Source organism: Bos indicus x Bos taurus, chromosome 20 (assembly GCF_003369695.1).
Source record: "Bos indicus x Bos taurus breed Angus x Brahman F1 hybrid chromosome 20, Bos_hybrid_MaternalHap_v2.0, whole genome shotgun sequence".
NCBI classification, from domain to species: Eukaryota; Metazoa; Chordata; class Mammalia; order Artiodactyla; family Bovidae; genus Bos; species Bos indicus x Bos taurus.
In genome coordinates this window covers 58552231-58570421 of record NC_040095.1, presented here as the reverse complement: position 1 = coordinate 58570421, position 18191 = coordinate 58552231, and the positions used below count along the sequence as shown (strand labels likewise).

At 47.1% G+C, this 18191-nt stretch overlaps 1 protein-coding gene across 2 annotated transcripts in view; it reads left to right on the top strand.

The window, feature by feature from the left end:
- TRIO (trio Rho guanine nucleotide exchange factor) overlaps positions 1 to 18191 on the top strand; it is a 363125-nt gene that overhangs the window by 161249 nt on the left and 183685 nt on the right. For both annotated transcript variants that reach the window (XR_003507150.1, XM_027519979.1), the window contains exons 8-9: positions 3679 to 3810; positions 11763 to 11993. Coding sequence is in view for 1 of the 2 variants with exons in the window: in XM_027519979.1 (XP_027375780.1) it covers positions 3679 to 3810; positions 11763 to 11993 (363 nt within the window). In the remaining variant the exon portion in view is untranslated. The remainder of the gene's footprint in view (positions 1 to 3678; positions 3811 to 11762; positions 11994 to 18191) is intronic.

Genomic DNA, 18191 nt, shown 5'->3' with positions numbered 1-18191 from the left:
ACTGGAGACACGGCCGAATGGCTAGTGGTTTGACTGGTAGACAATGTTTAGGGCTCTACTTTTTTAGGTCATGTGTTATATCCCTTTATATTAAGGAGCTTCATAGCAAAGCTGTTAGAATTACCTTGTTATAAATCAAAGAATTAAAACAACTTGATTTTATGACACCTTAAAATCTCCAGTTTTCCCTATTTTTAAAAAAATTACTGGAGTACTGTCCAGTGTGGTAGTCTGTGACCACCTTTGGCTGTCACTACCCTTCATCTGTCCTGTGATTTTGCTGCACAGAGAAGGGACCCCATCTCTCTTAAAGGAACCAGAAGAAGGGAGTGTGTTTATTCATAGTCAGGGAGTAGAAATGATGAAAGAAACAGTAGAGTAATATTTCCTAGAAATGAAAGCAGAAAATGAGGAAATTAGAAATAAGAAAGAAAACTCTGAACTTGGAATTCATACATGTGTTTTATATATATATAAAATTCACTGAGCCTTAATTTTTCCGAAGAGGAGAAAGTCCCTCTCAATAAGGGTTTTAAGCGTTTACATTCTAGGAAGTTCCTCTCCCTTTGTCTCCTAAACCACCTATGTTCAGCTGATGCTGTATCAGGCGCTCCTGGTGGGCATGAAATTCACTAGGCTGGACAGTCTCAGCAAACTGGAAGTTCCTACTCTCAGCAGATGGAGGGCAGAGGCATAAATGCTTCTGAAAATAAGGCTGCTAGTTAATTATTCAGGCTCTCCTTTTAAAGCTTACGTATTAATCACTCTTCCCTTGTCTGCCTGCCTCACGTTTGGAAACCGGCTGATCCAGCCTCCTGCCATCCTCTCTGAGCAGTGCTAAAGTGACCACTCTGCTGAGCATCAGAATCCCCAGCTCTGAGGCCGGCTCCTGCTTTGAATTCAGAGGTGCCTGGAATTCCCTTGCACTCTCCTGCCTCTCCTTCACGTCTGGCCAGATGCTGTGTGTTCACTCGTTTGGTTTTGCTGTTTAGTTGCTCAGTCCTGTCCAACTCTCTGTGACCCCATGGACTGCAGCACGCCAGGCTTCTCTGTCCTTCACTATCTCCCAGAGTTTGCTCAGATTCATGTCTACTGAGTCAGTGATGCCATCCAGCCAGATCTCATCCTCTGTTGTCCCCTTCTCCTCCTGCCCTCAGTCTTTCCCAGCATTGGGGTCTTTTCCAGTGAGTTGGCTCTTTGCATCAGGTGGCCAAAATATTGGAGCTTCAGCATCCTCCTTCCAATGAATATTCAGAGTTGATTTCCTTTAGGGTTGACTGGTTTGATCTCCTTGCAAGGCAAGGGACTCTCAGGAGTCTTCTCCAGCATCACAGTTCCAGCGCATCAGTTCTTTGACACTCAGGCTTTATGGTCCAACCCTCACATCTGTACATGACTACTGGAAAAACCATAGTTTTGACTATATGGGCCTTTGTGGGCAAAGTGATGACCTTTGTCAGCAAAGTCATTTGGTTTACATTTGAGCATTTATAGCATCAGAGCCTCAGCTGGCGCTCTGATCCCACTAGAGTACAGCAGCCTTTGTTTGTTGTCTTCCGTTAGAAAGTGTTGGGCTGTGTGCTGGACAGCCCCTGTGGTTCCAAGCCCAAACTGTCAAGATAGTAAGAGGTGTGTGCGTGTGCAGGGGTGGTAGTCAGGTTTCTAAACCAACATCAGAGTCCCTCCCCTCCCATACTCACAGGGCACATTATTGTATTAATAGGCTCTAGGAGGTTCTGTTGTATGGGTACCTGTTGAACTTTGACACCAAACTTGATCCTAGAGTCTTTTTTTCTTGGTGGTGCACCTGTTAACATCCTCCTCCTTCTTGGCTCTCCAACGGGGATTGCTGCTCTGGTTCGGATCTCCTTTGGGTGTCGAGCTTTTCAGAAGACGTTCGGGGCCTGGAGCTGGCCCTTTAAGGGTTGCCATCTTCTAAATCAAAAACAAAAACTGTGCTTATACAAAAGTCTCTGTAAAGCCATGGTCAGGTTTCTTTCTGTCATTAGTATGTTTTAACCCAGTGAACTTAGATGGGCAGAGTCCTTTTTCTATGAGGTTTCTGTGTTATAAGCTGATCTGCCCTATGTTTTTGCAGGTAAATGTAATCAGTACCTCTCAGGATACTTTAAGAAATTATAAGTAAATTAAGTAACTGCAGGCATCCATAAGACTGCTTGAAGGTTTCTCTTTACTGATAGCCTCAAAAATTAGTGTTAACTATGTTTTAGCAGTGTTTTTGACTGCTTTTAGAACACCGTCCAAGAAATGCTTAGAAATATGCCTGAGTAGTCATGTGTGTGTGCATGGGAATGGGAAGAGGTATAATAAAACTTTATTACTCCTTCTGTTGCCCTGGTGATGTCAGGAGGAACCATGGGGGAGAGTGATGAACACCTTCCCTGAGGCCTGCCTGGGTGTAGCCCTGTGAAACCACGTGCCTTCAGATGACACTTAATGCCTTGTGAACTGGTTTCCAGCCCTGGGATTTTCATGCAGATATTTTTCTGAGCCAGTACATTAATAATAAAGGGATTTTTAGAAACAACAGTTACTTAGGTGGCTTGTCTAAGTTTCTAAAAATGTCCTACGTACCCAGGAGGTTATTCTCATATATATATTTTAAGAGGATTGTAGCACGTTTCTCATCTGGCAGGTCAGTTACCGTGTTTTAAAGAGTCACGCTCCGCATTCCCTGATGAGTGGAAAGACAGCGAGGAACTAGAGAAAAGAGGAGAAACCCAGGGAAATGTGTTGATGTCTATTTGAATTAGTGTTAATTGAATTTGCGTCCTTAATTGAGCCTTCTGCTGCTTGTCTTTGACACTTACCGTGATGGATGCTGTTGGGATCTCCCTAGGAAGTTTGGCTGTGATTTCTCAGCTATTGATGAGCCCTGGGGTGGGGCTGGAAGTGGAGAAGGCTGAGGACAGGTCAGCAGCCACGGCCCAGGACTGCAGCATGCAGGCCCTCCCCGTTTACGTGCACAGCGGGGGACACCCCAAAGATTCTGCCTCAGCCTTGCTTCCCTCCAGTGGGCACAGCTCTGGAGTTTCGGCCTCCTTCCCAGGGTCTCCTTTAATTCCTGTGTGTATTTACTCTTGAAAAGGTAGGCAGATGGACCCTCTGGTCGTCGTACTGTTAGGTAGATGACTTCAGGAATCTTCTACTGCCTTTGTAATGAAAGAGGAGAGCATGAGGGCTGGACCGTAGCTCTGGAAGTAGCCCAGCTTGCTGTGCGGCTGAGGCTGGGGGGTGCAGGTAGACCGGGTGGCCATGCCCCCCATGGCCAATAGCACAGAGCAGATGGAAACGCGGATTCAACCGTGAAATGGGAAAATTAACCAGGAGGCCTGAAAAACAGCCAATGCAGGGCAAAGGCGCTCCCAGGAGTGACCACAGAGCCACCCAAGGCTGTCATTTCAAATGCAGGTTCTTGGGCCCACCTCCAGATCTGCTTGAAGCTGGAGGCGGGGATGGGGTGCTGGTTTGCAGAGTCCAGGAATCTGATTTGAGAACCCAGGTCAGTGCCATTTGATTCAGGGAGTCAGCCACGCTCTCTTCCTAAACACTCTCTCAGCCACCCTTATTTCAAAGCCATGTTGAAAGAGGACTACTTCTCAATATCATTTGCTGTTGGTAGACATGATCTTTTTATTTTTGTTTAAACCACCCCAGTATATGAGCAATGTGGACTCGTGGTGCAAGGCCTGCGGCGAGGTGGACCTGCCCTCGGAGCTTCAGGACCTGGAGGACGCTATTCACCACCACCAGGGCGTGTACGAGCACGTCACTCTTGCCTACTCCGAGGTGAGTGTGCAGCTCTTCTCCCGCGGTGGGCAAGCAACCACCGTATGTTTTTGTGTCGTAACGCCTGAAGCCGGAAGGATCAAAGGTTTGGCTAGCCTAGAAGAAGCGCACAAGTTCCGAGTTGAACTGCAGTTTCCTTGTGACTTCTGAGTTCCATGGAGGGTGAGGCTGGTAAGTAAGAAAGGATGGAGGCAGACAGCAGACTCCTCGCAGCCCTGAGATGTTTGTGGATTTTTTTCAGAGTGCTCAGATTTTCATCTGTGCTAATAATGGAAGTTTAACCTTTTTGACTGCATGTATTTAGGAAAGATATGTGTTACACGCAGTGCAGCCTCGTCAGACTCCATTTGCTCTTCCTGAATGCGCCTTTCTAGAACAGGGAAACCTGGCGCAGCATCCTGTTCTGGATGTCACAGCACACGCAGTGGTTTTCCCGTGTCTGGCTACTTACTGTTTCAGGCATCTCAGTGGAGCGTTTTCTTTATTACTGTAAGCTCATTATTTAACGTATCCCTGCTTTATCTTCTGCCACCTTCTGTGCCAGGCACTTATTTCATGCCCGCAGCCCTGGGGCTGGGACTGTTCCCGCCCCCTCTTACAAATGAGGAGGGAACAGCGCAGAGGCGAAGTGACCTCCGCCCAGTCCTCAGCTGTAGGAGGCGGAGCGGGGACTGACCCCAGGGAGGCTGCCCGTGTGTTCTCAGCCACCGCTGCGCTCCCTCCGTGCCTTATCACACGTTAGATGCAGGGATGACACCAAATACACACCGGGTCCGGGTGTGTCAGTCTTGTCCACGTTGTGGTCATCTGACCCTTCCCACCCAGTCTCTTTTTGTTTATGATGCTGGTTGAGTTCCCGGAGGTGAGTGGTGAGTGGGTAGGAGGTCAGTATGTGCTTCTTTCTGCATCTCTAGTGAGCATCTGTCATACTATACGCTGATCGGAAAGATTCCCGTGAGACTCCAGGGAGAAAATGCCTCAACCGACCTGGCAGAGAGCTGAGCCCAGAGGAGATATTTAGGAAACACACTCAGCCTTCTGTAGCCGCGGGTGTGTGATGTGGATATGCAGGGCCAGCTGTTCTAGGCTGTTTTATACAAGACACTTGAGCATCCACTGACTTTAGTGTCTGTGGGTGGGGAGAGTCCTAGAACCATTCTCCCTCATTACCAAGGGATGACTGTGTTTAAATCCAGATCTTCCTTGACCTGAACCACAGCCACACCTGTCAGAGTTGTCTGGCGTTTGCTTTTCAGTCTTGACACATCCTCGTCTGCCAAGCAGCTGTCCTTCTCACGTCCTTGAGCCCAGCTCTCCTGACCCTGTTGTGTCCGTGGGTGAATTAAATGGACATGTGGTGTGCTACAGTATTTGCTTCAGAACGTTGTCTGATCTCCTGCCCGTGAAAGTTGATATCTATGTATTTGTGTCTCTGGACACGTCTTTATTTAACAGGATCCCTTTTAAACACTATTCTGTTGCATCCAGTGTTTATTGAAAGTGAAAGTGGAGTCGCTCCGTCGTGTCTGACTCTTCGTGACCCCGTGGACTGTAGCCCACCAAGCTACTCCATCCATGGGATTCTCCAGGCAAGAATACTGGAGCAGGGTGCCATTGCCTTCTCCAGGGGATCTTCCCAACCCAGGGATCGAACCCAGGTCTCCCGCATTGCAGGCAGAAGCTTTAACCTCTGAGCCACCAGGTTTATTAGGAACTGTATAAATAAGTGATAGCTTTTTTAAGAGTAAAAGTGAAAATTGAATAAATCTGTAATTTTTTAATCACATTGATTGATGAGGAAAGTGTGAGTTCCAAAAAGGTAAAGTTCTTTCTCCCAGTGTACCGTCTCCATGGTGACATCTAATTTTGACCTGTAACACAGAAAATTGTGCTTACTACTGATTTTCTTGGGAGCTGCTTTGGTTGCAGTGGTAGCTTCCAGATTACCATGGGATTGAACAGTTCTCACACCAGGTGGTTGGCAGGACTGGGCTGCAATCTTGGCCTACAGGAACTTAGCTCGGCCTGGCCTGACCTGACCAGTCTCATCCTCCAGCCTGGTGGCTAGGCAGCCTGCCTGTGGCCCTTGGCACTTCTGGCAAAGCACAGAATTCTCTTACTGTTTCCTCTTCCTCCTAAAAAAAGGGTCATCTTGACATGGGAACTTCGATTTACCTATGATGCAGTTTCATTAGATCTTAAATTGGCACTAAAGTTTAAAATAATCTGATGGCAAGTAAACAGCTTCCCAAGCTGTATCATACCACAATTTTTAGCCTAAAACATGTTTGAAGCTGAGCTGTAAATTCAAGGCGATGGTGATTGGAACTGGATGGGCAGAGAAGACTTTCAAAATAGGGATTTCTTTTTTCTTTTTGCCTTTAAATTCTTTTAAATCTGAAATAGTTTCAGGCTGTAGAAAAGTGTTAGAGCAGAGAGCTCCCCCCTCGCCTTGACCAGATTGCCCAGTTTTATGCTCTGTCTGTGCCCCCTGCCCCCGACCCATCTCCAGCCTGATACCACATCACCACCGATGCGAACAGCCATCCGTCCTGCAGACCATCTGCGTCTCCTCTGTCCCAGCCACGTCTCTCTCTTTCCAGCCCCAGAAGCATGCAGTGGGCTTATCTTCACACTGAAACATTCCTTAGTCTTTCGCTGTCTCCTGTCTTTGACAGTCAGAGATTCCAGGCCTTTCTTTCTGTAGCATGACCCTCAACCCCTCGCCCATGTGGGCTGACTGAGCCAAGCGTCAAACCAGGGGCACAGGATACCAAGCCCTTCTGCAACCAGCGGTGCTAACCTTGACCGCCTGGTGAGCTGGGTGTCTGTAAGGTTTCTCCAGTGTAAACTCCCCAGTTAAAAATTTGTCTTGGATGAGCATGTTGTGGGGCAGTAATGTTGTGATGTTGTAATGATTTGAGGATAAGGCCATGCGTGCTGGAGAGGGCCGTGGGGCTGGGAGACCCTCCAGGCTCATCGTGGAGGGCTGTGCCCTGTTGGTGAGCCACACCCTGTGAAGGAAGTGCCGTAGATGATGCTGGTTTGAGTCGATGCATAAAAGTTTTGAAGATGAATCACTGTTTCTCTACAACCTGCCAAGTATACGCAGCTTGTGTGTTCTGCGCACTTTGGTCACATCGTGGAAACTCTGTCCTAGCACTTGGGGACCTGACTTGGCGCCACGCTCAGGCCTCAATGCCCTGTCACAGGTCATACTTGGCTCTTGGTTTGTCGGGTTTTGGAGCCACCAGCAGTGATCTCCAGGTACTGATCGCTTTCTTTAGATCAGAGCAGCAGTCTGCATGCGAGTGAAGGGGACTCCTGCTGGTGACGCTGAGCTCTAGTCAGATTTAGAGAGAAGTTAGAGACCCATGTACTAGAATAAGAATAGGCAAGCCTCTGAGGTTTGGTGGAGCTTTTTGGAGGGTGGTGCACAGGAACCCAAGATCTTACGTGCAGTTTTGATTAAAAGTAAATAATCAAGAACCAGACCATTGTTCTTGATTTTAAAAAGTTAAGTTTCCTCTTAAATGTTAAGGACAAACATACCCATGATATGGTAAAATTTTAACCTTCAACTCCTTTTTTGCTTTATTTAGCACTTGCATTTTTCCTAACTCATTTAGGTATTAGAGTGTATTAGTTTGTGTATTTATAAAATGTTACTTTTTGTAAAATGTAACTTCCACTGCCCTTCACGTCACCAAGTACTATATTCCAAGAAAAACAAAGAGCAGAATGTGAAAAAATGAGCCAGCTTGATCTTTTGAAAAATTATAGCAGGTTAAGCCCTGCTTTTTGATAGTAAATGTTGATTTTCATCTTTTACAGATACTGTCCCTTTGTGGGACAAGGTTTGACTGCCTGAAAGCTGACAACACATTTTTAGACAAAACATACAACTTAAATAAATTAATTCACCTGGTTCTATAGTTTAAAAATTCAGAACTGTATCATAGTCCATAAACTCATATATACTAATTGTTGTAGTACTTACATTATATGTGAATAATTTGGCTGCTATTTTCAATTTTTTATTTTATTAAAAATATGAAATGAGTTAAATTTAAAAATTTGTTTTCTGCTGGTTATTCTGTACCATTTAAAAATCTTTTGTTTCTGTACAGTAGAACAGTCTCCTTTATAAAATTCTAACATTTTTCCCCATATAGTTCTTCTGTACTTAAAAAAGACAAAGACATTTTGCCAGAAGTTACTAAAATGTTCCATGATATCTTTCATGTGCTTAAATAACACCTTTTAAATTGACACATCTGTGAACAACACACTGAAATGAAGTCAGGTTCTTTCTGAAAGTTTTATTGGAGAGATGCTACATGGGAGCATGCACTTCAAGTTCCACAGGGTCCAGTTTCGATACAGCAGATATTCTCCTGCCTGGAATTTTTCTGGCCACTTCTGCTGGCATACTCTCTACCCCAGTGACAGTATAGCAGTAGCACCGACAGAGACGGTTTAATCTCTGCTTACAGCTCCCAGGAGAAAGAGCTTTGCTTGATGCGTCCCCTTATGTTAAGGTGCGATTATATGCTCACGTACTCAGTCATTTCCTGCTGCCCCTCCAGCCTGAGCAGGCATGTTGTTCTAACCCAGTAATGATTCCTGCTCTTGAGCTCTGTCAAACAGTTGAACAGATATCAAGAAAGATTAGATGGAATATTCTTCCTCGCATCATTTATTCTCAGTGGTAGCATATTAGTGGTGTTGCATGGATGCCTTTGGAAACATGGTAAGAGCTGGGAACCCGTTGGTCATTCTGTATTGTGGTTTAAGATTGTAACAGTGGCTTAAGGTAGAGGTTGACTTTTTGCCAGTGGGGAAGTCCCAGGGCTTGCGTTCCAGGGCTGGTGTGGTAGGTCTCTTAGTAAGAGGATCTCTGGATCCTTTTGTCTTTTTGCTTTGCCTCTTTTAGCAGGTGGGCTACTATCCTTAAGGTTGCCTTAAGGTCAGCAGTAGCTGCTGAAGCACCAGCCATCTCCACCAAGTTCTTGGGAGCAGGGAAGAGAAATACTCAAGGGGGAATGAGCATACTCAGTAACCTCCTAGACAGCTTTCTTGGAAGCCCCATTCAACGGTTTTAATTACCACATGTTGGCCACTCCTATTTAAAAGCGAGTCTAGGAAGTGCAGCTTTAGAGCTGGGGTATTGCTGTTCCTGACTGTGGGGTTTGGCTGTGAGGGAGAAGCTAGTGGACTTTGGGGGGCAGCTGTCAGCGTCTGCCCCACACCTTCTCATCTGTAGCCTTACGATATGTTTACCAAGTCACATGCTCTGGTGAGCGTTTCCTGACTTACGTGTTTTATAAGGAGTAAAAGGCAGGGGAATATTTGTAAGCAATTCTTTCTAGGTTCTGTAAAGATGTGAAATGTGTAACTTGGAGTATTGGTCCTCAGTCCTAAGAAATGCTGCACTCCCATTGTTTGACTGGAATTTTATGATACCTGCTGAAATAAAATGTATGGGTAATAATCTATTTTCAGAAAAAAATTGTCTTTATAAATTACATATGTGCTACAATATAGAGACAAAAGAAAAGGTAATTTATGATAAAATGTGTTTCAGTCTACACATACCTGAATACATGCAAATAGAAGATAATTGGGTATTCAGGTGCTGGCCATGTATTTAAAACCTTTGTCAATATGGCTGCTACAGATGCAGACTGGATGTGTGTTATATTTGTGACTCAAGTACTGAGAACGGTATTATCGTACTGGGATTTTATTAACAAAGTGCAACTCCTGTAGAGCTTCAAAGAAAATCAAGCATGCCTTCCTTTGATTAGCATGGTAACTGCATTCCTAGAAAAGCCAGTGTGTGTTAAGAGCAGGTGGAAAAAAGAAAAGGAAAAAAACTCCTCATTTATATGTCCGAGCCTAACTCAGATTATTGGGTTGGCCATAAAGTTCATGCAGGTTTCCCCAAATGAACTTTTTGGCCAGCCCGTATAAAAAGCAAGGTGGTGTTTGATTCAGCGGTAATAGACTGCTTCTCTGAATCTGTCACAATAAATCCTCTCCCCCAAAGTAGTCATCATGCCCTCCCCGCAAATCATTGTATCAGAAGTGCCCACACAGGTGTCCGTGGCTCCGGGGGCAGCTCCCTTCTTCGGAAGACTTGCCTTTCCCCTGCTTTTGTCTGTACACGTGCCTGACACAGTGCAGTCGTTTAGTTGTGTCTTTTTCCCCCATTCCCTTTGGTTATGTCAGCTTGCTTTGTTTCTGCTTCCGTTTTGCTAACTTGATGTACGAGGTCAGTTTTAATCTGCGAAGTCTGATAGCACCAGCCTTCCTAAGGAAGAGTCAGAGCTTCCAGTAGAGGTCTCAGGTTCGGTTATTAGAAAACAAACATGTCACGTTCCAGCACGATTTCAGTTGTAAAAGGATTAAAGGAAGAGATTAGAAAATTCCCCAGGTCTCTCGCTTGCCCCCAGGTTTCGGCTTCCTTTGGCTGGTCCCACTCACCCACTGTCCCCGTCTCCTCTGTGGTAAGACTTTGCCCCTAAACCCGTTTTGTGTCTGTTAGCAAGGCCCTCTTTTGTTCCTCGTTTTCATGGATACCCAAGGAGACCTTCTGAAGAATCTGAGCACAAAGGTCCCGGTCGTGAGGATGGGCTTAAGAAGCGCCTGAATCACGCATACTTTATGTGCATCACATCCTTCTGTCCAGTCTGATCGTGCTGTTTCTACCACAGCTGGCATAATCATTCCTAAGTTTAAAAATATATAATGCTTTTCTTTCTGTATTCCACCCACACCTTTCCTTAATTTTTTTTGGTTAGTCTGATGGCTTTCATTTAACTGTACTTGGATAGTTCACTGTTAAATTAGAGCGCTGAAATCTCCTTTAAAAATGATGGCCATTTAATTAAAATTACTTCTTTTAAGTTAGTGAACTAAATTAAAATGGCACTTTAGTTTTCTTTTTCTTTTGTGAAGTAAAATTGCTATCCAACTATGTCACAAAGTGTAAGTACGTATTTGTTGCCTGGTGCTAGATTAGTCTTTTTTTATTCCCCCTTAGATTTCAAGATTCAGCTTTAACATTTTGCTCCATTGTAATTGTTGTGTTCTCTCTAATATAACACAAGATTAAGTATTACTTTTAAATTTCAATTTGCAGATAGTCCAGCAGTGAAATTGTGTATCAGCCCGTATGTCATTTGGGGTTTCCCGGTGGCGTTAGCAGTAAAGAAACTGTGTACAGTGCAGGAGATGCAAGAAACGTGGGCTCAGTCCCAGGGCTGGGAGGATCCGCTGCAGGGGGACATGGCAACCGACTCCAGTAGAGGAACCTGGTGGGCTAAAGTCCATGGGGTTGCAAAGGGTTGGACATGACTGAAGTGACCTAACACGCATGCATATGTCCTTTAAGGCAGAATGTTTGTGTGTGTTAGTCATTTAGTCGTATCAGGCTCTGGGACCCCGTAAACTGTAGCTTGACAGACTGCTCTGTCCATGGAATTCTTCAGGCAGGAATACTGGAGTGGGTTGCCATTCCCTTCTTCAGGTGATCTTCCCAACCCAGGGATCAAACCTGGGTCTCTCCCATTGCAGGCAAATTCTTTACCATCTGAGCCACCAGGCAGAATACCATGCTTATTAAGACTAGCATCTACTACAGTGTTTTGTGAAAATTAAAAGTCCTTTCATTTTAACTCTGTGATTTGCCACATTTGGTTTTGTGACGTCATTGAATAACTGATGGGTTTGTTCTAAAGTTTATTCTAGTCTTTATAAAACGTGCTTTTGAGTGAAACTCTGATTTACATTTGGGTGTGGGTGTGTGTATGTGGGTGTGTATAGGTGAGCGTGTGTCTGTGCAGGCCTGCCGTGCTCTGGAGGGCAGGCTCCGCGGCATGGCCTGGGCAGAGCTGCACTTCTGGAGCAGTTGCTTGCTTATAATAGCTCGTGTGTCCCGCCGGCAGGTGAGCCAGGACGGGAAGTCCCTGCTCGACAAGCTCCAGCGGCCCCTGACGCCCGGCAGCTCCGACTCGCTCACGGCCTCGGCCAACTACTCGAAGGCCGTGCACCACGTCCTGGACGTCATCCATGAGGTGCTGCACCACCAGCGGCAGCTGGAGAACATCTGGCAGCACCGCAAGGTGCGGCTCCACCAGCGGCTGCAGCTGTGCGTCTTCCAGCAGGACGTCCAGCAGGTGAGCGGGGGGTCTCCTCGTGGGGGCACCTGGTGCTGGGCGAGCCTGGGGGTACGGGTGTCCTAATAGCGGGGGGAGGGCGGGGGAGGCGGCGGCGTGTGCAGGTGAGTGGGGGCCCCCTCATGGGGGCGCCTGGTGCTCGGGGGGCCCCCCACGTGTGGGTGCGGAGGTCCTTACAGGGGTCTGTGTGGTGGTGCCCCTCCTCCTGGGAGCGATTTGTGCTTGGTGAGAGTATTGGTGCGGGTGTCCTAGAGGAGACCCGTCTGTGCTCGAGAAAGTGCGATAGGCCGGATGGGGGAGAGAATACACACACATGCACACACACACACACAGCTTACACACACAAATGTGTGCGCACGCGCATACACACACACGTGTGCAGCTTCTGTCTCACCGTGTGTGAGAGCTGCGCTCTTGAGCACGCGTGTTCAGGCTGCTCACGCCCGAGCTCATGTGCCTGGAACACAGGAGACGAGGCAGGATCTACCCTGGAGCCCCCCGGTTTCCATCTCGCAGCAGGTCATCCTCAGTTATATTTATTTGTGAGAACAGTGCCCCGGGTGCTTGTGCACGGTGCTGGGGCAGTTTTAGGTCTGTCTCCACTCAGATTACTTAATTGTAAGCCACTTGTGTTTCTCTCCCCACTTGGCAGGAACTGCCATCTCAGGGGCTCAGGAGGGCTTCATAAATAGTTGTCTAATTAACGTAAAATGGGCTTTTACAAAAGACCATCCGTTTCTAAACAGTGGACACCTTTGTTGTTGAATGTAAGAGTAAGCCCCGTCCTGGTACTGTGTATTCTCTATGAAATAAAGAAGATTGTCCTGCTACCAGGGTCTTGAGGATTAAAGCTGGGGGCGGGGGGGCTTATATGATATAGCTTTAATAAGAAGATAAAAGTCATGTCTTTGCCCTAAAACAGAGGGGAAGGCAAGGGTGTAGATGAGGTGTCACTCGTGATGAGGAATTCTGGGTGTGCAGGGAAACCCGTGGCATCCAGGGAGGTGCCTTTAGGCTGCAGTGATGGGTTGGGGACAGAGCCTCCCCCGGACCCAGAGAGTGGCTCAGTCTGCAGTCCGCCGAGGGCCACCTGAAGGTGAGCGGTGTCCGCTGTCAGGGCTGATGTGTGGGAGTGCACGTGAGTCCTCCACACGCACTGACCACCCTTCTGCTCTTAGTGGGAGTCTGCTGAGTTCCAGATCCTTTTAATTTCTCTCTGTGTATATATATATATTTAATAATTGTATTTATTTATCTATTTCTGGCTCCACTGGGTCTTCACTGCTGTGCGGGCTTTCTCTAGTTGCAGGGAGCGGGGTCTGCTCTCTTAGGGACGGTGCTCTTCGCTGCCATGACTTCTCTTGTGGCAGAGCACAGGCCCTGGGGCACGTGGGCTCAGTCACTGCAGCTCCTGGGCTCTAGAGCACAGGTTCAGTAGTTGCAGCCCACGGGCTTAGTTGCTCCACAGCATGTGGGATCTTCCCGGATCAGGGGTCCAACCCGGGTCTCCTGCATTGGCAGGTGGGTTGTTTACTGCTGAGGCACCAGTGAAGCATCTATGTTTTTTAATTTGTGCATAGTTTGCTTTGATTCTGCTGATGGTTTTTGAGTTCTCTGCAGTGTGCGTGTTCAAAGTGCGTCAGGAATCATCATACGGATGCAGTACATGCTTCTTTGCAGTGTTGTTTTAGTCATAGAAGGTGAGCGGCAGGGAAGGAAGATGCAGGAGTCATGGTCTTGGCATTACCATGAGAACTGAAGTTGTGAGGTTGAAAGCACCATTACTAGTTTCTCTTAATTGTCCCCGAACTGTCACAGACTGTGCAGTGTTAACAGTGCCACTCTAATTATTAAAGGATTTCGTCGCCTGCGTCCGTATCCCTTGGATCAGGCGTTCACTGTGTATCCACGGGCCAGCACGCACTCTGGACCCATGACGGGAGCAGCAGCTGTCCTCCGCCTTCTCCAGCTCTCAGAGCTCCTTGGGGTGTCCAGTCGGTTAGGAATAAGCTCCTAGGCCACTCTCTCTCCAGAAAAGGAAGCTTTGGGGAACAGGCTGATGAGTCTGACCACCTAGCTTGGTGCCAAGCTCTAGCTGTGCTTGAATTTGAAAACAGCCAACATTAATTTTTCTAGGTAGAAAGATAATTATGATAATTGCAAAACCAGTTCATTAAGCCGGCCATGTTTTTTCTCAGGAACCAGACAGGGTTGGATGTGGGCAGGAGAAGGTGTTTTGCAGTCCACGGCTCTGTGAGCATTCCTTAGAAATAATAATTGCTCTTGAAGGGAAGCGTTTTGTCGATTAAACGATCAGGAATGGTTTGGACTCGTTATGCAAACAGGAAATTGCTCTGTCGGTTTGGCTTGCGAGGCAGGGAACCAAGTTGATAGCATGAAGCAGAGCAGGCAGCTGCCCGCAGAGGATTCTATAGGATGTCAGAACTGAAAATGTGTTTCTGAAACTCGAGAAGTTAATCACACACAGGGAAAAATTCTGCTGTCTTGAGCATGGGCCAGGAAAGGTAAGCTGAGGATAAGCGAAGAAAATAGTGGAGCTTTAGAAAGATGCCGTCAGCAGAAGATACACTTGTAAAGACCGAAGCAGTCAAAGTCCACAGAAACATAATAAGCCAATTAGCCAACCCACGTGTGGTTTGTCGGCTTGCTTTGGGTCGGGAGGCGGCGTCTGTAAATACTGAGGAAGAAGAAAAAGAGCTTCCACACGAGCGGTGAGAATGAAGATGTTCTTGTGAAGACAGCCCTCCCAGGAGAACGTAACCCCGTCTGTGAAAGATTTCTTGCAAGAAAAGATGTGAGACCATTAACAGTGCCCCCGAGGAAGGGAAGGCTTGGGGGTATGGCATTTGATTTTTAAAACACACGTAATTTTGGTTTAGTGGTTAGTTTTCTTTTGTGTGTTTGTTTTTATAACAAGCAAGGCAATTTCCTAATTTTTTTGCGGACAGTGTTTGGGGTGGGAGTTAGGCGCTGTGGGGTGGGAGCGCTTGAAGTGCTGTCCCAGAGCACTGACCCTGGGTCCAAATCAAAGGATAGGGGTGGGGCAGGCGGCTGGAAGACTTGCTGAAGACTTCCCCAAACACACGTCCTACCTTCTAGACAGTATTAACCTTGGTCACCGTTAGCTTAAAAATGAAACAAATACCATTTATCATTCCCAGTTGGTTCTGGTGGTAAGAACCCGCCTGCCAGTGCAAGAGACTTAGGAGACGTGGGTTCAGTCCCTGGGTGGGAAATACCCTCTGGAGGAGGAAATGGCAACCCTCTCCAGTATTGTTGCCTGGAGAATCTCATGGGCAGAGGGGCCTTGCTGGTTGCAGAGAGTTGGACGTGACTGAAGTAACTTCGCAAGACACATGTCGTATTTCTTCGTGGTCACGTAGCACGCCTGTTCCTTTAGCCCTTGGTTCACTCTCAGGGCAGCCCTCAGTGGATGTTTGGTTGAATGAATGAATGAATGAACGAAGACTTGTGTGACTGCCTGGCAGTGTTTTTCAGTTTAGGACCAGCTTCAGTTTACTACAACAACACACCGCATCGTTGCTGTGCTCCATGTGGGGCGGGAGTGTTGGAAGCAGGCCATAGTGGCATGCCATCAAACCCGTCCTCCCACTCACTGGTGTGGTCTGCCTGCCTCTCGGCTTGGTGGATTTAGTGGCTTCAACATGTTGTGTGAGGTGAATGGGCCCCAGAAACCCGCTTTCCTGAAGTAGGCTGACTCCCCACAAAAAAGCCCCTCTGACAGGGAGATCCTCTCCTACAAAAGCCTGTGGGTCCTCCTCTCTTGCCCACTGCAGCCCTTTCAGGTGTGTGAGCGTCACCCTCGCCGAGTTATCTCTTGGAAAAACTCTTCTCCAGGTGGGTGTTGAACTACTAGCTAATACTCGGGGGGAAAATGGCCAAGCAGATCTAGTCCACTCTAGATTTGTCTTGTCCATGCTTCATTCCTTTTTTTTTTTTTTTTTTTTAATAAATACCTAAAATTAAATGTGTGATATTTTGAGAGATAAACATGTTGACTAGGTCAATTTTGACCTGCCTGGTGAGAGTGGACGGTTTAATAGTCCAGTGAATTAGCCCATAACATGCTCAGAGTTAGTGCCTATGTCTTTGCCTGTTGTAGGGTATGATTTTTGCCAAAGCATGAACTTGGTCTTGCCCATTAAGTTGCTCCCCAGATGAGGGAGTAAATAAAACTAGGCACCCTCACGGGGGTCATCTACCTGCCGTGCACGTGCCATCCAAGGGGCCATCTCTGTGCCATAAGGCCTTAAGCGGATATAGGGGTTCCAAGGAGCTTTGTCCGAACCCTCAAACCTCAGGGGTACAGCGTGTAATCAAGATGATGGCTCCTGTATATCACGATGGAAGTGCCAGTTTGCCAGGTGCCAGGAAGATCTTCCTGGGAGATGTGCGGTTTGAGCTGGTCTTGGATGGGTAGGTGGAAAGTCAGGCGGTTGAGGATTGGGCAACAGGAACTGGGGGATAGAGGAGAGATGAAATGGCAGAGTCTGTCTGGAGAGCCAGGTGGGGGCAGGACTGGAATGGTGACCCCCACGCCTAAGGCTCTGGAGTTGTTTCTGTGAGCTTCGGGACACACTGAGGGGACGGTTTGGTGAACCTGAGCGCCCGGAATGTTTCTGTCTTTTTTAGTGCTCTCGGCCAGCCTGCAGAGGGTTAGCGCTTCCCTGTTTCACCACATCGAGGTCAAACTCACAGGCTGTGGGTTTTGACTTGATTGGCAAAGAATGGGTAGGCTTAAAACTCAGCATTCAAAAAACTAAGATCATGGCGTCCAGTCCCATCACTTCATGGCAAATAGATGGGGAAACAATGGAAACAGTGAGAGACTTTATTTTGGGGGGCTCTAAAATCACTGCAGATGGTAACTGCAGCCATGAAATTAGAAGATGCTTGCTCCTTGGAAGAAAAGCTATAACCAACCTAACCAGCATATTAAAAAGCAGAGATATTACTTTGCCAACAAAGGTCCATCTAGTCAAAGCTATGGTTTTTCCAATAGTCATGTATGGATGTGAGAATTGGACCATAAAGAAAGCTGAGTGCCGAAGAATTGATGCTTTTGAACTGTGGTGTTGGAGAAGACTCTTGAGAGTCCCTCAGACTGCAAGGAGATCCAACCAGTCCATCCTAAAGGAGATCAGTCCTGGGTGTTCATTGAAAGGACTGATGCTGAGGCTGAAACTCCATTACTTTGGCCACCTCATGTGAAGAACTGACTCATTGGAAAAGACCCTGATGCTGGGAAAGATTGAGGGCAGGAGGAAAAGGGGATGACAGAGGATGAGATGGTTGGATGGCATCACTAACTCAATGGACATGAGTTTGAACAAGCTCCGGGAGTTGATGATGGACAGGAAAACCTGGCATGTTGCAGTCCATGGGGTTGCAGAGTCGGACACAACTGAGCAACTGAACTGAACTGAGAGGATGGGATGCACTCATCCTGGAATGATGGCTCTGGTTGTAGGATGACGAGTGCAGTGTGAGAGCAAGATTCCAGGCGGGGAGATAGGCTGGGTCCCCATCATGGACCAACATTCAAGTCAGGGGGTCTTGGAGGACAGGGATGAAGGTCCAGGGCACAGTGGGCTGTGTCTTATTCTCTGGTGTTTTTACCAAGTGTCTGGGATAATAGATACTCAGTATTTGTTGAATGAATGAGTGAGTAGATGAAGAAATGGAAGAAATTCCCCGATTTTGCTAATTGAAGACTATCTGGGGTTAAGGTCTCTGTGTTTACCCTAGAATGGGGAAGAATTGGCCCTCCATTGGAGTTGTCGTCTAACTGGGAGATGTTTGTGAAGGAACCTTCATGGTTAATGTTGGGGAGTTAGGGGTGACCGGAGAAGGGAGGTATCATTTCCTTGCCTGGGAACGTTGCCAGTGTGTGAGATCCTTAAAATATTAAAGATTTCGGCCCCTTGAACACAAAGAAATGGGTTTCAGGTCCATAGAGAAGCAAGCCGCGGTTCCACCTTGGGTCCTGGGCTGCTAGACTTTTGCCAGCTAGGTTTTTGACATCCCTTGGTGATGCCTGACCCCGGGGGTTCCACCCACACTGGGCCTGGCTCTTCAGGGATGGTCCCTGCACCTCACCTGTCCTGTGCTTGTTAATTGAAGTCAGAAGAATGGGTTTTCTCATCAGGATCATTA